General features: G+C 42.5%; 2 protein-coding genes across 12 annotated transcripts in view; one reads left to right on the top strand and one right to left on the bottom strand.

The window, feature by feature from the left end:
- Positions 1–8,037, top strand: part of si:ch211-14k19.8 (serine-rich adhesin for platelets) — a 37,933-nt gene extending 29,896 nt beyond the window's left edge. Inside the window, exons 8-9 of the mRNA XM_048551720.2 lie at positions 3,633–3,786; positions 6,349–8,037. Of these exons, the coding sequence (XP_048407677.1) occupies positions 3,633–3,786; positions 6,349–6,423 (229 nt within the window). The 3' untranslated portion in view covers positions 6,424–8,037. The remainder of the gene's footprint in view (positions 1–3,632; positions 3,787–6,348) is intronic.
- The window catches only part of LOC125462131 (trinucleotide repeat-containing gene 6A protein-like), a 231,933-nt gene continuing 218,626 nt past the window's right edge, over positions 6,851–20,157 (bottom strand). For all 11 annotated transcript variants that reach the window (XM_048551711.2, XM_048551709.1, XM_048551715.1 and 8 more), the window contains 5 exons: positions 17,292–17,399; positions 16,525–16,743; positions 11,999–12,069; positions 10,717–10,856; positions 6,851–8,862 (listed from right to left, as the gene is read on the bottom strand). In XM_048551711.2, coding sequence (XP_048407668.1) covers positions 8,490–8,862; positions 10,717–10,856; positions 11,999–12,069; positions 16,525–16,743; positions 17,292–17,399 — 911 coding nt within the window. In that variant the 3' untranslated portion in view covers positions 6,851–8,489. The remainder of the gene's footprint in view (positions 8,863–10,716; positions 10,857–11,998; positions 12,070–16,524; positions 16,744–17,291; positions 17,400–20,157) is intronic.

Genomic DNA, 20,157 nt, shown 5'->3' with positions numbered 1-20,157 from the left:
ATGGCATTCAGTTTAAGAGCCAACCATGTTACTGTGGATCTGAAGTCACAAGGTGGCCAGGCCAGGTAAGGACAAGATCCCCTTCCCCAGATATTGTTTTTACGACAATCGACAATGGTTGCACTGTCACCTTCATTTGTTATTTTACATCAGCTGCCCCGCAGAGCATAATTAGCTCTGGTCTCTATTACTACTGTTAATATTACCATTACACAATGCCATACCTAGCACAAAGGAGTGTAGTTGTGAACGATGGATGTCAATCATCTCAGCCCCAGAACATCTTTGCAGGAGTACCTCAGGGTAGTGTTCAAGCCCTGAACATGATCAGCTGCTTCACCAGTGATCTTCCCTCCATCATGTGGTCAGAAGTGAGATGTTTGCTGATTGTGGTGTTGAACATTGCACAATTTTCAACACCTAACATATCGAAGTAGCTTATGTCCATTTACAACAAGAACTGGACAACATCCAGGTTTGGGCTGACATGGGTCAAGTAACATTCACATCCCACAACGTGAGACAGTGATTAACAGGACAGAGATTAACAAGACAGAAGCTTAGTTGACAAAAACAAAGTTGATGGAAAAGCTCAGCAGGGCCAGCAGTATCTGTGAAGTAAAAAACAGAACTGAGGAAGAGTCACCGGACCCGAAACGTTAACTCTGTTTTTTCCTTCACAGATGCTGCCGGACCTGCTGAGCTTTTCCAACGACGTTGTTTTTGTTCCTGATGTACAGCATCCGCAGTTCTTTTGATTCTTAAGAATTTTAGTTGACAGAAATCTGGACTCCATTTTCTCCCCCCTCGGTCCAGGAACTCCCTACCTATGTCCATAACACCACCCACACTCTCCACCTCCTCCACTACTTCCAATTCCTTCGTTCCCCAACACCTCATTTTTACTATGAACGTCCAGTCCCTATACAGCTGCATTTCCCATTCAGATAGACTAAAGGCCCTCCACTTCTTCCTGTCCTGCAGGCGCGACCAGTCCCCCTCCACTGACATGCTCATGCGAACTCACCCTCAACAACTTCACCTTTAATTCCTCCCACTTCCGACAAAGGGGATGGCCATGGGTATCTACATGGGCCCAAGCTATGCCTGCCTCTTTGTAGGATACGTGGAACAATCCCTCTTCCAAAGCTACACTGGCCCTGTCCTCCATCTGTTCTTCCGTTACATTGATGACTGTTTCGGCGCCGCCTCACGTTCCCATGAGGAGCTCGAACAGTTCATCCACTTCACTAACACCTTCCACCCCAACCTTACATTTACCTGGACCATCTCTGGCATCCACCTGTAAACCAATATCCATTTTAAGACTACCAACTCCCACAACTACCTGGAATACTCCTCCTCTCACCCATCTTCCTGTAAAAAGGCCATCCACTGTTCCCAATTCCTTTGCCTCCGCCACATCTGCTCCCGAGGTGAGGCATTCCACTCCCGAACATCCCAGATGTCCTCTTTTTTCAAGGACTGCAACTTCCTCTCCGCAGTGATCAAAAATGCCCTCAACGGTGTCTCCCATACTTCCTGCTACTCATCCCTTACACCCCCATCCACAATAATAACCAAAACACAATCCCCCTCGTCCTCACGTACCACCCCACCAACCTCCAAATCCAACGCATCATCCCCCAACATTTCCGCCATTTGCAATCTGACCCTACCACCAAAGACATTTTTCCCTTCCCACCCTTATGTGCTTTCCGGAGGGACCATTCTCTGAGACTCCCTTGGCCACTCCACACTCCTCTCCAGCCCCACCACCCCTGGCACTTTTCCCTGCAACCGAAGCAAGTGCTACACCTGCCCCTATACTCCGCGTTCCCCCCCCCCCATCCCAGGCCCCAAGAAGACCTTCCACATCAAACAGATGTTCACCTGCACATCTGTTAAAGTGATATACTGTATCCACTGTTTTCGTGGCTTCCTCTACATCGGGGAAACCGAGCAGAGGCTTGGGGACCGCTTTGTGGAACACCGACGCTCAGTTTGCAACAAACAACTACACCTGCCAGTCGCGAACCATTTCAACTCCTTTCCATCTCTCTCTCTCTTTTCCACCCCACGGACGACACATCCATCACTGCATTGACGCCACCCGAAAAATGCAGGAACAGCATCTCATATTTTGCTTGGAACCCTGCAGCCCAAGGGTATCAATGTGGACTTCACAAGCTTCAAAATCTCCCCTTCCCCAACCGCATCCCAAAACCAGCCCAGCTAGTCCCTGCCTTCCTAACCATTTCTCCCAACTCAAGTCCCACCCCCATCTCCTAGCCTCTAACCTCATCCCGCCTCCTTGACCTGTCTATCCTCCCTAACTCCTCACCTTCACTGGCTCTAACCTTGCCTCTTCAACCCATTTGTCTACTCCCACCCTATCTTCTCCTTTATCCATCTTCTATCCACCTCCTTCCCCCCCCCTATTTATTTCAGAATCCCCTTCTCCTCCCCCATTTCTGAAGAAGGGTCTCCACCCAAAACGTCAGCTTTCCCGCTCCTCATGCTGTGTTATCTCAGATTCTCCAGCATCGACAGTTCCTACTATCTCTGACAGAAGAATACTGCCTCAATAATGGAATAATTCCACTGCTCAGCCTTAATATAATGTATTATAGTCGCTAGAGTTAGTGTTTTATCTTAAAGTAATATTTCCTTAGTTAGCACTGGAGCATCAGTTGCATGTTGTGCTCAAATCACGGCTGAGAGGCTAAACTGTGACCTCTACATGGAGTGACTGAAAATCTTTTTCGGGTTCCTCAACTTTCCCACCCCTCTAAAACACTACACCCGAGCCTGGTGGATAATTCATATTTATTTGAAGTTCGGCTCTTCAAAGGCTTATTACCACGACCTAATTTTTTTACAACATGAAACGTAAGAAGTTAATTCCGAAATACACAGTTAGCTGGTCATTTTGGGAAGATTGCCACAAATACTGAAATAATATCACCAAGATATAGGTGGTGATTGGGGTGGGGGACAAACAAAGATTCCTCACCTCTGCAGACCAGACCCATGCTGTCTCTTCTGCATTATCAAAAGAACTAAAGTTGCTTGTTGTTTTAGCCTTTGTCTCGTTAATTAAGCCCCTAGAGAGCAGAGTGCAGTTCCACAGATATCACTAAATAATTAAATGTCAGTTCCACCCACTTAATCTTATTAAATAAACATGACACACTGGCAGTGAGGGCCTGTGATTTATGATGGACAGTGTCAGCTGCAATCTACACAACCCAAACTCACAGCAAATAGTCACCCCCTGCTCAACTTCTTTGTGAGGCGAGGCCCATCCCATCACTGAGCTAAGAACAGACTCCATGAAGCCTCGGAATTGGGCTGTGGGGTTAGGGAATAAAAAAAATCCGAGAAGTGGGGAAGAGCAGAGGAATGATGGGGCGGGGTGCGGGTTAAAAGAAAATCACTATTCCATACATGATGACAACTCCACCAGGACACATGCATGAAGATGTTAACAAAGGGCAGTTGATGACCATTCAGGACCCGAAATTTCCAGCAGCGAGCTGCTAGTTCAACTCGGGCACATTTCAGTAATGCAGTGACTGATCATTTATAGTATTTGGTGTAATCTTCAATTTTCTTTTGATTCTTAATAGTTTACAAAACAACTTGGATGTCAGTATCAGTAGCATCAATGAGCATGCTGGGGACTCTGGGAAAGCCAGTGATTTATCCGTTTACAGCTGGCCTACTGATCCTCTCCAGTGGTCACCCTTTCCAATCTTGTACCAGCTGAGCAGGGACAGACCTGTAAGTATCTCACTTTGATTTGTTTTTTTTTCCCTATTTAAATCTTGTGACATTATTCCTCATTACCAGCAGGAAGTGGCATCCACAAAGTGGGAGATAGCAGAAACTGCAGAATCTGAGATAACAAGGTGTACAGCTGGATGAACACAACCAGCATCAGAGGAGCAGGAAGGCTGATGTTTCAGGTCTGCTGTGTTCATCCAGCTCTACACCTTGTTATTCCAGAAAGTGGGACCTTTCTTTCCTCCAAGACTGTACTTAGACAAAGAAGCAAGTGGAGTGAGGCTGAGGGGGGCCCAATCTCCATGTCAGTGCACTCACTCAAATGCAAATACAAAGTGGAGATTCGTTAATTCAAGAGAATGGCCTGTACCCACCCCCTTCACTGGAGTGAAATTGTTATTTTTTCAACTCAAAACCAAGTGAGATATGCTATGCAAATAACTGCCAAAGTATATGCTGAATCCCAGTTCTCAGCTTCCTTTCATCCCTAGAAAAGTCAATTGCACTTTTTGCTGAACGTACATTGACTATTTATATTTGAATGTGAACATGGAGGTGTGATAAGTAAATTTGCAGATGACACCAAAATTGGAGGTGTAGTGAGACAGTAAACAAAGTTACCTCAGTATACAACAGGATCTTGATCAGATGGGCCAACGGGTCAAAGAGTGGCAGATGACATTTAATTTAGATAAATGTGAAGTGCTGAATTTTGGAAAGGCAAATCAGGGTGGGACTTGTACATTTAATGGTAAGGTTTTGGGAAGTGTTGCTCAACAACAAGACCTCCGAATGCAGGTTCATAGTTTCTTGAAAGTGGAGGCACAGGTAGATAAGATAATGAAAAAGGCATTTGGTATGCTTGCTTCTATTGGTCAGTGCATTGAGTATAGGAGGTGAGAGGTCATGTTGTGGCCATACAGGACATTGGTTAGGCCACTTTTGGAAGACGTTACGAAACTAGAAAGGGTTCTGAAAAGATTTACAAGGATAGTGCCAGGGTTGGAAATTTAGGGAGAGGACAAATAGGCTGGGGCTATTTTCCCTAGAGCATCAGTGGCTGAGGGGTGACTTTATAGAGGTTTATAAAAATCATGAGGGGACATGGATAGGGTAAATAGGCAGGGTCTTTTCCTGAGGGTCGGGGGAGTCCAAAACAAGAGGGCAAAGGTTTAAGATGAGGGGGTAAAATTTAAAAGGGACCTAAGGAGCAACATTTTCACGCAGAGGGTGGTGCATGTTAAGAATGAGCTGCCAGAGGATCAGTGGAGGCTCGTACAGTTACAACAGTGAGAAGGCATCTAGGTGAATAAATGAATGGAAAAGATTTAGAGGGATATGGACCAAATGCTGGAAAACGGGACTAGATTTATTTAGGATATCTGGTCAGCATGGACGAGTTGGACCGAAGGGTCTGTCTCTATGCTGTACATCTTTGACTCTGTAACTGGGCAACCTGAAGTTGCTGATAAAATATTTGTTTAAAACTTTTGCTAACACTAGTTGCAATCTGATGTTGGCTGAATTTGACCCACTTGTTAAAATTACTGACTATTTATCTACCACTGGAAAGGGAGCAAGACTAAGGGATATTGTTTGCCTGGACTGGACTCAGCCAGGAGAAATAACTGGAGTTAAATCTTAGAATTGTACAGTACAGAAGAGGCCTTCCTGCCCTCAAGTCTGTATCGCCAAAAATGTACTACAACCTACCCAATGTTCATGGCTGAAATGTTCCACACCAAGAAATATGCTGGTGACTTCCCTGCACCCCTCCTGTGCAATCATAGGTGATCAAAAGTGCACGCAGTACTCCAGCTGTGAGTTAAGCAAAGTTCTGTATAACTTAAACATGATTCTCTTATCTTTGCCTCAACTGATAAGGTGACATACAGGATGCTTGCCTTTAACCACCCTATTAACAAGCCCTGCCACCGTAAGGAATGTGAATTAGCACCGTAAGATCCCACTGTTCCTCTAAGCCTCCTAATCATTCATTATTACTTTTGTCCTGTTATCTCTTCCGAAGTGCATAATCTCATTTATCAGGGTTACACTCCATCTGCAAATGAAGACCTGTTTCCTCACTGTCAACTGGCCAATCTTTGCATCTTCCACAAACATCACTGTCTCCTCCCCTTCACAACATTCTCAACTACATCATTTATGAATATCACAAATAGTAAAGAACTCAGCCCTGATCTGTGGTATGCCCCTGGCCTCAAGTCACACAAATAGCTTTCTAGCATTAGCTAATTTTGGATCTGTCTAAAGAAAACAGCAAAGGGGTATTAATCACGTGATAACAAATTAAAGAACAGAATTTAGGAGGAATTTCTTTACACTGCTGAAAATAAGGAATTCGCTAAGAGAATAGTTAATGCTTAGCTGCATTTAAAGGTGATCTGAGGGAGAAAGCATGGGGGAACGATACAAGCCCAGCCCAGGGAGCAAGGTTGTGACATGAGAGCACCTGCATTCATCATTTGGTCTGAATGGTTTTGTTACGGTGTGCTGCAGATTCTACACAATAAAAATCACATCACTTCTTTCTTGCAGTTTACAGCTAGGAGGCCTCGTTCATACTGCGAAGGGATGGAACTAGTAAGTTTGGAAAAAAACTGGACAGCATGAAAACATACAGAAAGTCAACCTTTTCCTGAAGGTCAGGAACATTTTCCTACTTGGATTGGGAGCAGTACACGTATCACCAGAGTATCTTTTTCCATGTTATTGTACTGCCCCACACAAAAACAATTAGCCTTCAACTTGGCTTTGGAGTTTTAACGTCACTCCTGAGAGTGCAAGCTTCCTGTGGAACCAGGCTACAATAACAGATTAAAACAACATGCCATCTGCTAACTGCACTCTGACCTGTGCTGAACCGAGCCCTTGTGCTTTGCATATACAAGCGACAAGGCAGTGGGTTGAGAGGGTGCATGCATGTTTCTTGAACTTAACACGCACAGCTTTGAACTTGGATTGAAACACCAGAAAAGGAAACAACCACGACAGATAAAACCACTGTGCAGAAGCAACAGAACTGAAGGAATATAAATGCTGAGCAGCCAAAAAAGTCATGATTTATTAATATTTGAAGTAACTTCATAATTCAACACAACCAAATTATACATTTTACAATCACATTCTATTTGTAAACAGTTAAAAAGCCACTGACTTGTTTGCATCTTCCAACAGACAGTTATAATGAAGGCAATGAAATGGTGGCATTGTCTGCAGTGTTAAAATTGTGTCCTGGTTTATCTGCTCTCCGTACAAGCACAAATGAATACATTTAGTGGCAATAAAACAAAAAAAAAGTGTAATTTGTTTTCTGTAGGACTCATATGCAAACTTTTACATTAAAAACACCCTCTTACAGATGAACGATATGATTCTGTAAACCAGAGCTGGTTACAGTATGCATAGTTACAGATCTCAGCCGGTTTCTCTTTTTAAGTACAACAGTCATTGGACACAGTCACAATAGCAAAATACATTTAGCCACTCAATAATGGGAATATAAAGGAGGGAAAAAATAAAGTATATATACTACAACATGTCACCTTCACTCACTATAAAAAGACAGCAATTTCAAAGCAATGACTGGAAACTCCAGCTTGAAGCAGTTTAACTTGGCAAAAAAAGGTAACTTTTACAGAGCAGTTTAATTCAGTGCTAAAGTTGGGGGTTTCCTACACAAATCTACCAGGAGTTTCTACTGTGTCGGAGGCGGGGAGGGGGGAACTATTTCCTGAGAACCATGCTCTCTCTCGTTTCAGGATATAGAGGAATAGAAAAAAAAAGAACATGGTCAAAACACTGTTCAATATTCCCAGAGATAGAACATCTTCATCTGCAATTTTTTTTTTAAAATATTTTTAATTTTTTTCCTTTTTTTCATTTTTATGAATGATGGAAGAGTAAACATTTCCCCTCGAAAGTCTGTAAACAAGAGGGCACGACCAGGGCACCTCCAAAAAAAAATGAAAGCTCTATTGAAAGTGCTGTACCCTCCTGGCTTGCAGGGTGGGGTTGCAAGTCACAGCTGCTGCCCACAGTGTCACACTGTAGAGATTAAATTCTTTAGGTTTTCATTTTATCATATTAAAACGTTTTCAAAAGAAACAGATTGGTGCAATACTTTTTGAAATTGCAAAGTCAGTATGATAACAACCTTGCTCTACAATACCACATTAAGGTAAGTACGTGTCAAGGCATATTAAAGAGCACACTTTGTCCATTTTTTTCCTTGCTAAAAGAACATCCTTGAGTAAACATTTACACTTGAACTACCCTCTCCCCCCCACCCCGCCCTATTGCCAATCGGACAGGGAGACAGTACTCAGTGCAGATTAACAGCTCACACTCCCATCAGCTAACTCAAAGTTTTGGAATTTAAGGAACAAACATGATGAGTGCACACAAACTAGCTCATTTGAAGCAGTTTTTTCTTTTTAAATGGATAGCACTATCTGGAAGTATAAATATATACTTTTTCACATTTTTAACTATTGGCCTGCATGATTCAAGTATTAAAACTGATATGTTCTGGGCTAAAAGAAAGTGGAAATAAAGGTGCAGAACGGAACATTTCCACAGGTGACCCCTTTTCTCCCCATTTCTCTCACGCTGTAGGTGAAAAGTCCTATTAGTGCTGCTTTTCATGTAGAGGTCACAGTTCGAGTCATGAGTAAAGTTCAGATGGACTCTCCACTTCCAAGGTGGTCAACAGGGAGGAAAGCATTGATAGGGGAGGGGCTGCCGATTCCCCGCGTGTCATTGCTGCTTGGGGTTCCCCAGAGGCTTGTGGAATAATTGGGGGTGCCCCAGAGTGAAGTGCCGTGGAGGTCTCCACTACCTGTTCCTGACAACCCAGCACCATTCCAGTGATTGAGATCATTGCGATTTGAGAATGGGTGGGAACTGTCAATGGATGCGATACGGTTCTGGCTGGATCCCAGAGATTGCCAGCCCAGAGAGGGGGTCAGCGACTGGCCTTGTGCAAAGAAGCGATTAATCTCGTCTTCACTGGCAAACTCAGCAAGAATGGTAGTGTTCCCTAAAACACACCTGTAAACCAAAGGGGGGGAAAAAATGTCAATTGCAGTTAACAACCTATTCTCATATAACAATGCGAAGTAAAGAAACAAACCGTGGGTGGGGGGGAGGAGGAAGGAAGGAGGTAGATTTTCAGATTGACTTTAAAGTTGGATAAAGAAATGGATTATGCATTTTTAAAAAGATTCCTTGGCGTTGAGTTGGAAAAACTTGACCATGACAAATAAGCGATAGCACAAAGGTGGTCAAAGCATCAGCAGAAAAAGCCTAACAAAATATCCTAGGGGAGAGTCAGGGGTTTGTGTAGAAATGGAAAGAAAATTTATAGCTGGGAATGCACTGGTTATTTTTAGACATGTAGGACTGGAATCATGTTTCATTTTTTTCCCCCAGAGTCAGTATAAGGAGGTGACAAGATTATCAGTTAACCATCATGTCAAAGAATTTGTAGCATTAATCTAGATGATTTAGGTCTATGCAAAGATAAATCAGGTTTGAAAAGATTCAAGCAGGGATCTTCGTCAGAGACCTTGAAAGCACCACACTCAAAAGGTCCAATGTGGTACAGGTAGTTGAGAGACAATATAACAGTTAGAGAGGACAGAAAAATTCTGGGCTGGATCTGCAGGAGGGAAGGCTGCTGGATTTGAAAGTGAAGAGGAACTGGTTTTGAAACAGACAGTGGAGAGAGAACTATTTATTATCAATGATCGGCTAGTTTACAAATTAAAAACAAAATCAAGATGGCCCGGAGTCTGGTACTCTGTAGGCTTTCCCCAGCATATCATCCCTTCACATCTTTTATAACTGTTCTACTCTTTTAAATCTCAATATTCTACTTTATCCCCTTATCGACTTTTTAATCATCTTTCGGTGGTCACTAAAACTCCCATTTCCCAGGCTGTTCTGTGCAACATTAGAAGCCTCTTCTTTTAATCTAAAACTATCCTTGACTTATCTAATGAGGTACTCAAGGATTTTTCTGGCTGAGTTACATACCACCATACTTTTTTGTTCCTTTACCCAAACAAAATTAGTTAGTTTTTCCCTCATATCCACATAACTGGCCTTTTCTTGTTTCATTTTCGAGTATTCACACTCAGACTTATTATGGAGTTCAAATTATATTTTTGCCACATTCCCTACCTACCCTCCTGATTTTTTTCTGAGATTACTAATTAATCCTCATCGTGCAACACTAGATTTGAAATAGTTTTATCCTTCATTATTTCCATAATGTACGAGCCTCAGAAACTGTCATGAAAACTTTCTACTACTTCCAGAACACAGTTTTATTTAAAATTGCCCTGTTTAGCATTATCTCATTTTAATGTTGTTTATTGTAGTACCTAACCTAACTACTGTTGTTTTGGTGCAACTTGCTCCACTCTGGGACTTGGGCAGCTTAACACCCAGCCTCCCGATTTGCAGCCCCTCCATGTTCCACATACTGCCCAAAACCTGCAGCAGGAAGCCCTGGTTTGGTTATTCGGAGTTTTGAAATTCTTACATCATGAGACACTTTTTCTGCCACTTCCCAGTGGCTCAGCGGTTAGCACTGCTGCCTCACAGTACCAGGGTCCTGGGTTCAATACAGGCTTCAGACAACGGTTTCCTCTGGGTGCTCCAGTTTCCTCCTACGCCCCAAAGCAGCGCAGGTTAGGTGGACTGGCCATGCTAAATTGCTCATAGTGTCCAGGAATGTGCAGGGTTACAGGGTTGGGAGAATGGGATGCTCATCGGTGGGTCAGTGTGGTCTTAACAGGCTGAATGGTCTGCTTCCACATTTGGGGATTCTATGATATCAGTCTCTGCAAAATACAAGATTTCACTCCAGATTATTTATAAAGCTCATGTGCAACTTACATGTGTAGAGATTTCTGTGCCTTGGCTGCCTCTTCCTTTGAACTGTAACAGACCAAAGCGTTTCCATGGGGTAGGTTAAGGTGGAATGTTATTAGTGGACCGTGCTGCATACACAGTGTACGCAAAGTAGAGCCATCAATCTGAAGGTTAAAGACACAACAACAGTCTCGTCAGCAGGATTTATCCAGGCCTGTAGCATTTCTTTAGCATATTTAATACAATAAAACATCTTAAAGTGTTTCATGGGAAAGGATTTCAAAATTCAACATCAACTAACAGAAGGCATATTAGGTCAGGTGACCAAAAACACGATCAGAAGGGTACGTTTTAAGGAAAAGGTCTCTGGAGATATAAGGACAGAGTTCAGAGTCTAAAAGCTAGGATGTTGAAGGTATGACCATCAATGAAAGGGGTGAAGGGCTGCGCACGAGGTGAAGGGCTGCGCACGGGGTGAAGGGCTGCGCACGGGGTGAAGGGCTGCGCACGGGGTGAAGGGCTGCGCACGGGGTGAAGGGCTGCGCACGGGGTGAAGGGCTGCGCACGGGGTGAAGGATTCAGAGTAAGAGATCTCATATCTAGAATGCACCATAACTGTCTGATTGACAAGACTGAGAAAGTGATAAACAGAACCTCCTGATGTATAAAACACCAGTTATTCCTCACAGGCAATTAAACTGTGAGCCTCAATTATCAAGAGGGGAGAAATTTAAAATTGCGCTGTATCTTTTATCACATTTTAATTCCCTCATACAGCTCAAAAAAAAATTGAACGGGTTACACTCTTGAACCACCTAGCTTCTGTTAAATCTCTGTTACAATCTGTAGCAGCAAAAGCTGGAAGGGAAGAAACAATCTAACCAAGGCAGGGTTCCAGTAATCCAGTGTCCTGGAAAGTATCCCAGTAAGACAATAAAATTGACCTGTTGACTGTCTACAATCACATACAGCAAATGCCATTTAAAAAAGGAAGTGGCAGCGGATTCCCGTGCTCCTCAGCACAACTCCATGCCTTTGGAAATGGAGAAAAGTGAATTAAGACTGGACAGGTTAATTTGCTTGTAATTTAAAATTGCTGAAGTTCACAATATGCAAACAATCTTGGTCCTTTCAGGTGGCAACGAGGTTACAATTTCTTAAAATGGAGAGTGTGTCAGGGATCAGGGTAGACTGTTTCGGCTCTCAGTCAAGATTCAATTAACTAAAGTGAAAGGTATGCAGGTGGAGTGAGCTGCTATGCATATGGATTATTGAATCACAGCCTGAATAAAATGGATTTGCTTACCTGAGGCGTGAGGTTCTTGAGAACAAGCCAATTGGTTATTCTCCCTGAGCTGATGTCGCCCCAGCTTGGACCTGCATTAAATCAAAACAGAAAGATGCAACTAACAAAATGGAGATCACCCCCAATCATCTGCCCTATTACTCAAACTAACATCTCAATTGAAAAGCTCCCATTCTCCATTCTGTTTGATATCAACAATAAGTGCAATCCAGCAGTCTCAGTAAACCTGATCCTGGAGTTCATTCCAGTGTACTATTAACACTGATGGCCGGGAACTGAACCCAAATCAAATGCTGGGAAGGCTGCTACGCTTACCACGAGACCATCATCAATGCATCCAGCCATGCCACATGCCCGTGTGGAGCTTGCACATTCTCCCTGTGTCTGCGTAGGTTTCTGCTGGGTGCTCCATTTTCCTCCCACAGCCCAAAGATGTGCAGGTTTAGGTAGATTTGCCATGCAAAATTTCCCACAGTGTCCAGAAGTGTTTGTTAGTTGGGTTGGCCTTGGGAAATGTTGGATTACAAGGAAAGAGTATGAGGATGGATCTGGGTGGGATACTCTTCATAGAGTCAGTGAGAACTTGTTCGGGCCGAATGGCCTGTTTCCACACTGTAGGGATTCTATGATTCTATTCTATTCCAAAACCAACTATGTAACTTGTAATCCTCACCCCAATACAATACAACAACCATTTAAAACCATACCTGCGGAGAAGACAGAAGTTAAAGTTGCTGCTTTGGTTATTAAGCATGCATCGTTTTAATGTTGTGGAGGACAGAAAATTCTGTTACATTCTCGACATAACCACTTGACCAATATTTTTTGTATATATTTTTGCAATCCCAGCTGATGATACTACTGGACAAATCAAATCCCACAATGAAATCTGACCTGATAAATCATATCTCTTTTTGAAAATGCAGTAACTTTTGTTTTATTTATAAAACAAAAGTTCATTACATGAAGTAAGTAAAATGAGGAAATAAAACAGATTCAGCTATCTAGATGTAACAGTTGAAAGAATCTGAAACAATCAGGAAAACAAAATCCTAAATATTCCCCAACACCAATACTTGACAGTTACTCGAGAAAGTTTCTTTCTCAAAGAAATCCATAGGCTTGATTTAATTGCTTCTTCTTAACTCCTGTCGTTGAACTGAGAGACTTTCTCTGTTGACCATTCACAATTCAACCTTAGATTTCCTTAGCCCTTTAATAATCTGTAAAAATTTCAAGCAAATATCTGGTCTGGAAGTGTCAGTCTGTTTTACTGAGGTAATTTATTACCTCAACTGCTCTGAACAATCTCCATTTCTAAGAGATTGCATTTGAATCTGACTTCAATCAGGGGTTCCTCTGAACTGCACAGAAGCGTTATGTATGTAGTTGATCATGCGTCCCTTTTAAGAGAGCTGGTTAGGTGACCTGGAGGGGCAGAGCTTGGGTCCAGTCTAAAACTGGCTGCAGAGGTGTGTACATCGTCAATAAAATTTTCCTGCTCAGATTTACCATTTGTCTACCTAGTGTTTAACTCCTGGTTTCAAAGGAAGCACCAATTGTGTGGAAAAGTAGGCTTTTTATTTTTTCGGAAGTAGAGACATCCACGAGCTATTGAAGTTGTCGTGGAAAGCAGTCACTGGGGAACTTGGGCTGTGGGTGATGCCAGGAGGAGGAATGGTCCACTGCCACAGCCAGTGAGGGAGCGGCTGATACAGAAGTGTTTCATGAGGGGACTGGGGCACGAACGATTACTAGATTTGAGCAGCAGGAAATATTCCCACCTGCGGGAAAACAAAATGGTGAGCCAATGTGGTTGAGGGGAGAGTTTAATGAAGTGTCAGAAAATTGACATTATATACGGAACATTTTCATTTGTTCTTAAAGATGAACACCTTGGCTGAGGACACCATTTTTTTTTTTAAGTATCATCAGTAGTAAGATCTTCATAATTCCAGGAGTCTGCTACAACCAGAGAAATGCACAGAAAAGACACCGCAAGAGCTAAGCGAAGTACTAGGAAATTATTTTGCACCCAAGCTACTGGTGATTATGAAGCATTTTCATTTTTACAGAAGGGTATAACACAAAGGTGAGTCCTTCGCCCAATTCGCGTCTGCTTTAAACAGATTAGTGGAACACTGTGAATTCGGAGGGTTCCTCCAAGTCATCTAGCAGGACTATGTGGTTTGTGGACATAAAGCTGTCAAACAGAAGCTATTAACAAGGAGGGGCTTGGATTTCAAAATCACTACCACAATGAAGTTTTAGAAACACTGATTTGGCCTCTACGCCTTCTGCAACAATGACTTCCACAGATTTCACCACCCTCTGGCTCAGTTCTAAAGGGTCATTCCTTCACTGATGCAATGCCCTCAGATCATAGTCCCTTCTACGAGTGGAAACATTTTCTCCACATCCACACTCTCCAGGCCTCTCGATGTTCTGAGTTTCAATGAGATTGCCCCTCATCCTTCTGAACTCTGTCAAGTACAGATCCACAGTCCTCAACTGCTCCTCATACAACAAGCCATTCATTCCCAAGATCATGTTCGTAAACCTTTTCTGGAGCTGCTCCAAAGTCAGCACATACTCCCTTAGATATAGGGCCCTAAACTGCCCTCAATACTCCAAATGCGGTCTGACCAGAGCCTTAGATAATAAGGTGCAGAGCTGGATGAACACAGCAGGCCAAGCAGCATCAGAAGAGCAGGAAGGCTGATGTTTCAGGCCTAGACCCTCAGCCTTCCTGCTCCTCTGATGCTGCTTGGCCTGCTGTGTTCATCCAGCTCTACACCTTGTTATCTCAGATTCTCCAGCATCTGCAGTTCCTACTCTCTCTGACCAGAGCCTTATACAGGTTTAGCGATACATCTTTGCTCTTGTATTCGAGCCCCCTTGAAAAGAATGCTAACACTGCATTTGCCTTCGTGACTGCTAAATGAACATGCATGTTAACTTTAAGAGAATCCTAACATGGGCTCTCAAGTCTTTGTTTCAGATTTCTGAAGCTGCTCCCCATTTAGAAAATAATCTATTCCTCTATTCTTCCTACTAAAATTCATAACCTCACTTTCCCCACATTGTATTCCATCTGTCACTTCAGTGCCCACTCTTCTTGCCTGTCCAAATCCTTCTGCAGCCTCCCACCTCAACACTACCTACTGCTTCACCTATCTTTGTGTCATCTACAAACTTAGCAACAATGCCCTCAGTTTCTCTGTCCAGATCACTAATGTATTAGGTGAATAACTGTGATCCCAATACTGACCCCTGCAAAACTCCACCAGTCACCAGCTGCCAACCTGAATGGGGCCCCTTTATCCCAGTCTGTGTCCTGTCAGTCAGCCAACCCTCTACCCTTGCCAGTGCCATATTACCAGGAATGGAGATTATAGCTATCAGGTGGCACTGGATGTGTTAGGTTTGGTTTTGTTGGGACAGAGGAGAGATTTAATCGGAGTATAAAAAATTAGGAGAGACTTGGACTCAGTGGATAGACAGGACTTATTTACCTCAGCAAAGAGTTCAATAATCAGGAAATCTAGAATAATAGGATTTGGCAAAAGGTTAAGAGAGGAGTAGAAGAAAAATATTTTTTCATTTAGAGAGCAGTGTGTGTTTGGAGCTCAAAAAGTGGCATAGGTAGAAACCAAATCCCGTTTTAGAAAATTACTTGGATATGCACTAAAAATGTCACATATAGGCTTATGAACACGGAGCTGAAAAACTATATTTGGCCGAAATCCCCTTTTCAGTAAGCACACAGTGGGGCAAACAGTTTCCAGCAAACGCTGTTCATTTTCTGTTTCTATGTGTACCTATGTTAAGGTACCAAATAGAAATACAAGTACAGGTTCGCACAGGGAGGCGATGGCTTAGTGGTATTATTACTGGACTGTTAATCCAGAGACTCAGGTTCGATTCCTGCCACAGCAGATGGTGGCATTTGATTTCGACAAATGTCTGGAATTAGGAGTCTAATGAAGACCATGAGTCCACTGTTGATTGTCAGGAAATGCCCATCTGTTTCATTAATGCTCTTTAGGGAAGGAAACCACAATCCTTACCTGGTCTGGCCTGCATGTGACTCCAGACCCAAAGCAATGTGGCTGATTCTTAACTGCCATTTGGGCAATTAGGGATAGGGAATAAATGTTGCCTGGTCAGCGACGCTCTCATCCCGTGAATAAATAATGGAAAAATAATTGTACTGAATAGCTGCTGGTGCGTGTGTGACATATCCAACACAATTCAGAACTCCAGGAGCAAGAAATAAATAAATTGGCAAGGAGTGGGGTGGGGGAAGACAGTGAGTGAAGGAAGAGGTGTTGGGAGGGGCAAGTAGGCTAAACACATCAATGCGTAATTGCTTCTAGAACAAAATTCCACAAAACAACTTTGCCAGTACTATAATATCTACACAGCAACAAAGCTTCTGTAATATCATTTAATTTGAATTGCAGCCAATTCTTTATTTCACTTACTGCAGTGGAAGAGAAACGCTATGCTCCACACCCTCTTACCAGGATTGTATCTGGACTCTGAAGTCCCCCATCCTCCACCCACACGCAGCGAGCTATTTCCCCATGAGGACGAAGGCTTCTGATTGGTCAACCCTGGTGGTGGACGGGATGGAGCAGTAGTGTTTTTGGGTGGCAGGGGGACTTTCCACAGCTCATGAGCAAGGGAAGCGTTGGTAACTGGACCAGGAGACCAAGTGGATTTGGGGTCACCAATTCTGGCTGAAATTTGAAAGGATAAATAAGGTTAGCATTTAATTATTAAATCTTTCAATGTACATCTATTACTGCCATGTGGAACTTACCAATTTACAATTCCTCAGCTTTTTAAATTTAGAATTCAATACCAACTTCCAAATGCATTCCCCCAAATAATTGCACAGTGAGGAATGGATGTTGGTTGCAATCGACTGTGAACAGTCCCTCAAACACATTGAGCAATTAGGGGAAAGACTGGTGATTCTGTGAAGAAGAAAGCGTCATTTTGGGACAGACCCTTGCCACCTCTTGGTGGTTCCTAGGCAGCAGCAACCTCGTGATAATGTTTCCATCCACTGTCAAATTGTAGGCCATGCTAAGGAGGAAATCAAGAGGAAGGGCGTGTTGATTTATGAAAATCCAGCCATTAAAAATGTTAAAAGAAATGTCTTAGCTACAGCGACAATCTATATCTTATCTGCAGCCTGTGCATTTGCAGGCTTTGCATAGTGACTTGATCAGAGAGAGATTTCTGTAAGGTTTAAAAGCAGGCCTTGTACAAATCTTCCTACCTGGAGTGCTTTGTGCTGTACTGCTAAGGGAACTGTTGTAGCTGGAGGCACCAACAAGGGACCAGGCACTAGTTGAAGGCAGCGTGGTGTTCATAGATGAGGACGACCCTATTGAATATAAACAAAGGTGATGCATCAATGGCTTGCTGGGAGGTGTATGACAAATTATTTCAACCAGGAAACAAACTTTTAAAAAAACTAACCTATGATTTCTTAATGTTAAATGAAATAGGTTGGTTCAGTAAAATAAAAAACATTGAGACTTTTAAAACAGCAAACAATTCCCACACCCTTCACACCACCCCCTCCAAAAAAAAGTACAAATGCTCTTATTCAAGAACGACCCCTCCCTTTGTTCATATCAAGAATACATCCAGAGTTCCCGTTTGCTATGACATTTCTCAATTCCCTCTTTTCCTTATACAAGTACCTCGCTGTCCACTCAGATGTGGTAAATGGGGGGCAGGGAGGAGATTGTGTTTGGGGTATGCGCACACACAGGTGTTTCTATGCATGCATCTGTAAATAGCTATTGCTTGGGGTCCATATCTGTAACAACGAGTAGGAAGAATAATAAGGTCCCGCAGAATTTAGGGGAGCAAGGAAGGAAACTAGTTAGCATGCAGTAGTTCAAAAGCTCAATCTTTGGATTACTACTAATCCTATAGTGCATTTAGAGCTACTAGAATAAAGTAGTTCTAAAATTTGTGCCTTGAGAAATGGTGCTGGAGAGATGGCTTCAAATTCCCGGGACCTGGGGCATTCTGGGTAGATGGAATCTATACAGTTCCAATGATTTGCACCTGAACAGAGTTGGCACCAATGTCCTTATGAAGCTATTTATTGGTGCTAGTGGGAAGGATTTTAACTAACTTGGCGGTGGCGAGGGACATAGAAGGCCGCATAAAGAATTGGAACAGACAGACTACACTAATAGTGAAAGGGTCAAGCTCCAAGACAATAATCACCTAATTGCCGTAACATGGATTGGAATGGTAACAGTAGAAACAGCAGAGAGAGCGAGAGATTTTAGGGTGTATTCAGGACAATTTCCAATGCAAGTGTGCTTTCAAACTATCAATGGAGGCGGCATCTGCTGGAAAGCATTATGGAAATGACGTGGATTATTTGTCAATAATATTTAAGAAACAGCGATCGTAGTATCATTAAGGTTTAAGTTAGTTATGGAAAAGGACAAGAATCAATCCCGACCAAGGTAATTAATTTAAACTTTTAAAAATGTACATATTTGTAATGCAGTGTATAATTAGCATATGGAAAGCACTACAAATTTCAGGTCAAGTTACATTCAATCGTGACTTTCAAAATCGAATTAGACATCTATCTTAAGAAAGAAAACATTGAGACTTACAGCTAAGTGGAACAAGATGTTTGCTAATAAGGTGTGTTGCTCTTACAGATAGCCAGGCCAAATAATTTCCTTCTGCACTGTAAGCGTTCTTTGAATCTACATTAGTTTCTACAACATGACTCAATTTACACTGAAGTAATTTAAGTATACAATTTACCTTTCGTTAAGAGTACAATTTACCTTTTGTTCAACTTCATACGCTCTCCCTCACTCCCTCAAATTAACCCCTTCTCAAAATTAAATCCTTGACTTCACCATGTATCTAACTTGGCAGGGGATTGGGATCCAGGGAGAAGGTTCAGCAGGGAGATGAACAGCCAAAATCAGAAGAGACAGCAAAGGAATAAAGAAAGCAATAATGACATTATGGGCCAAATAAGGCACAATGGAGTTTGTCATAATCAGTGAGATATACAGCACCGAAACAGACCCTTGGGTCCAACTTGTCCATGCCAGCCAGATATTTTATATAAATCTAGTCTCATCTGACAACATTTCACCCATATCCCTCTAAACCCTTCCTATTCATATAACCATCCAGATGAGTTTTAAATACTGTAATAGGGGTAGCCTCTACCGCTTCCTCTGGCAGCTCATGCCATACACGCATCACCCTCGGTGTGGAAAAAGTTGCCCCTCAGGTTGCTTTTACATCTTTCCCCTCTCACCTTAAACCTATGCCCTCTGGCTTTGGACTCTCCCACCCTGGGCAAAAGACCATAACTATTTACCCTATCCATGCCGGTCATGAATTTATAAACCTTAACAAAGGTTACCCCTGAGTCTCCAGGAAAAATAGGAGTTTGGATAGTATTTATTTAAATGTAAGGAATATGACAAACACGGCAGATGAGTTGAGGGCACAAATTAAAACAGGGAGTATGATGTCACTAAGACATGTTTGGGGGAGGGGACATGGCAGGATTGGTTCAATATTCCAAGGTATATGGTCTTTGGGGGAGGCAGGAAAGAGGTAAAAGAGAAGGGGTATCACAATATTCATCAGGGAATCAATTAGAGCAGTAGGGGGGAGATGACAGGCCAGCTAGAGGTCTGCAGCACAGTAAAGACCCTTTGGCACATCAAGCCTGCTATGGTCAAAAACAAGCATCTAATTAGTCTAATCTCTATGTCTTCATTTTAGAAGGATCCTCAAATGAATCCATATAGGTAGAACTTAAACATTAAACAGGGACAAACAACATTATTAGGAATGTACTATAAGGCCTCTAACAATCCAAGAGAAACAGAAGAGCAGATATGTAGATAAACTTCAGAAAATTGTAAAATATGACATGAAAGTAGGGGATTTCAATTTGGGGTTACACAGTTGTACTGCATGGAAACAGACCCTTTGGTCCAACTAGTCCTTGCCAGCCAGATTCCCAAACTAAACTAGTCTCACTGATCTGCATTTGGCCCATATCCCTCCAAACCTTTTCTATTTATGAACTATAACTGTATCTATCACCTCCTCTTGCAATTCCTTCCACA

This window comes from Stegostoma tigrinum, chromosome 23 (genome assembly GCF_030684315.1).
Source record: "Stegostoma tigrinum isolate sSteTig4 chromosome 23, sSteTig4.hap1, whole genome shotgun sequence".
In the NCBI taxonomy this organism is placed as follows: Eukaryota; Metazoa; Chordata; class Chondrichthyes; order Orectolobiformes; family Stegostomatidae; genus Stegostoma; species Stegostoma tigrinum.
Note: the sequence above shows the minus strand (reverse complement) of the source record. Positions and strands in the feature narration are given on the sequence as shown.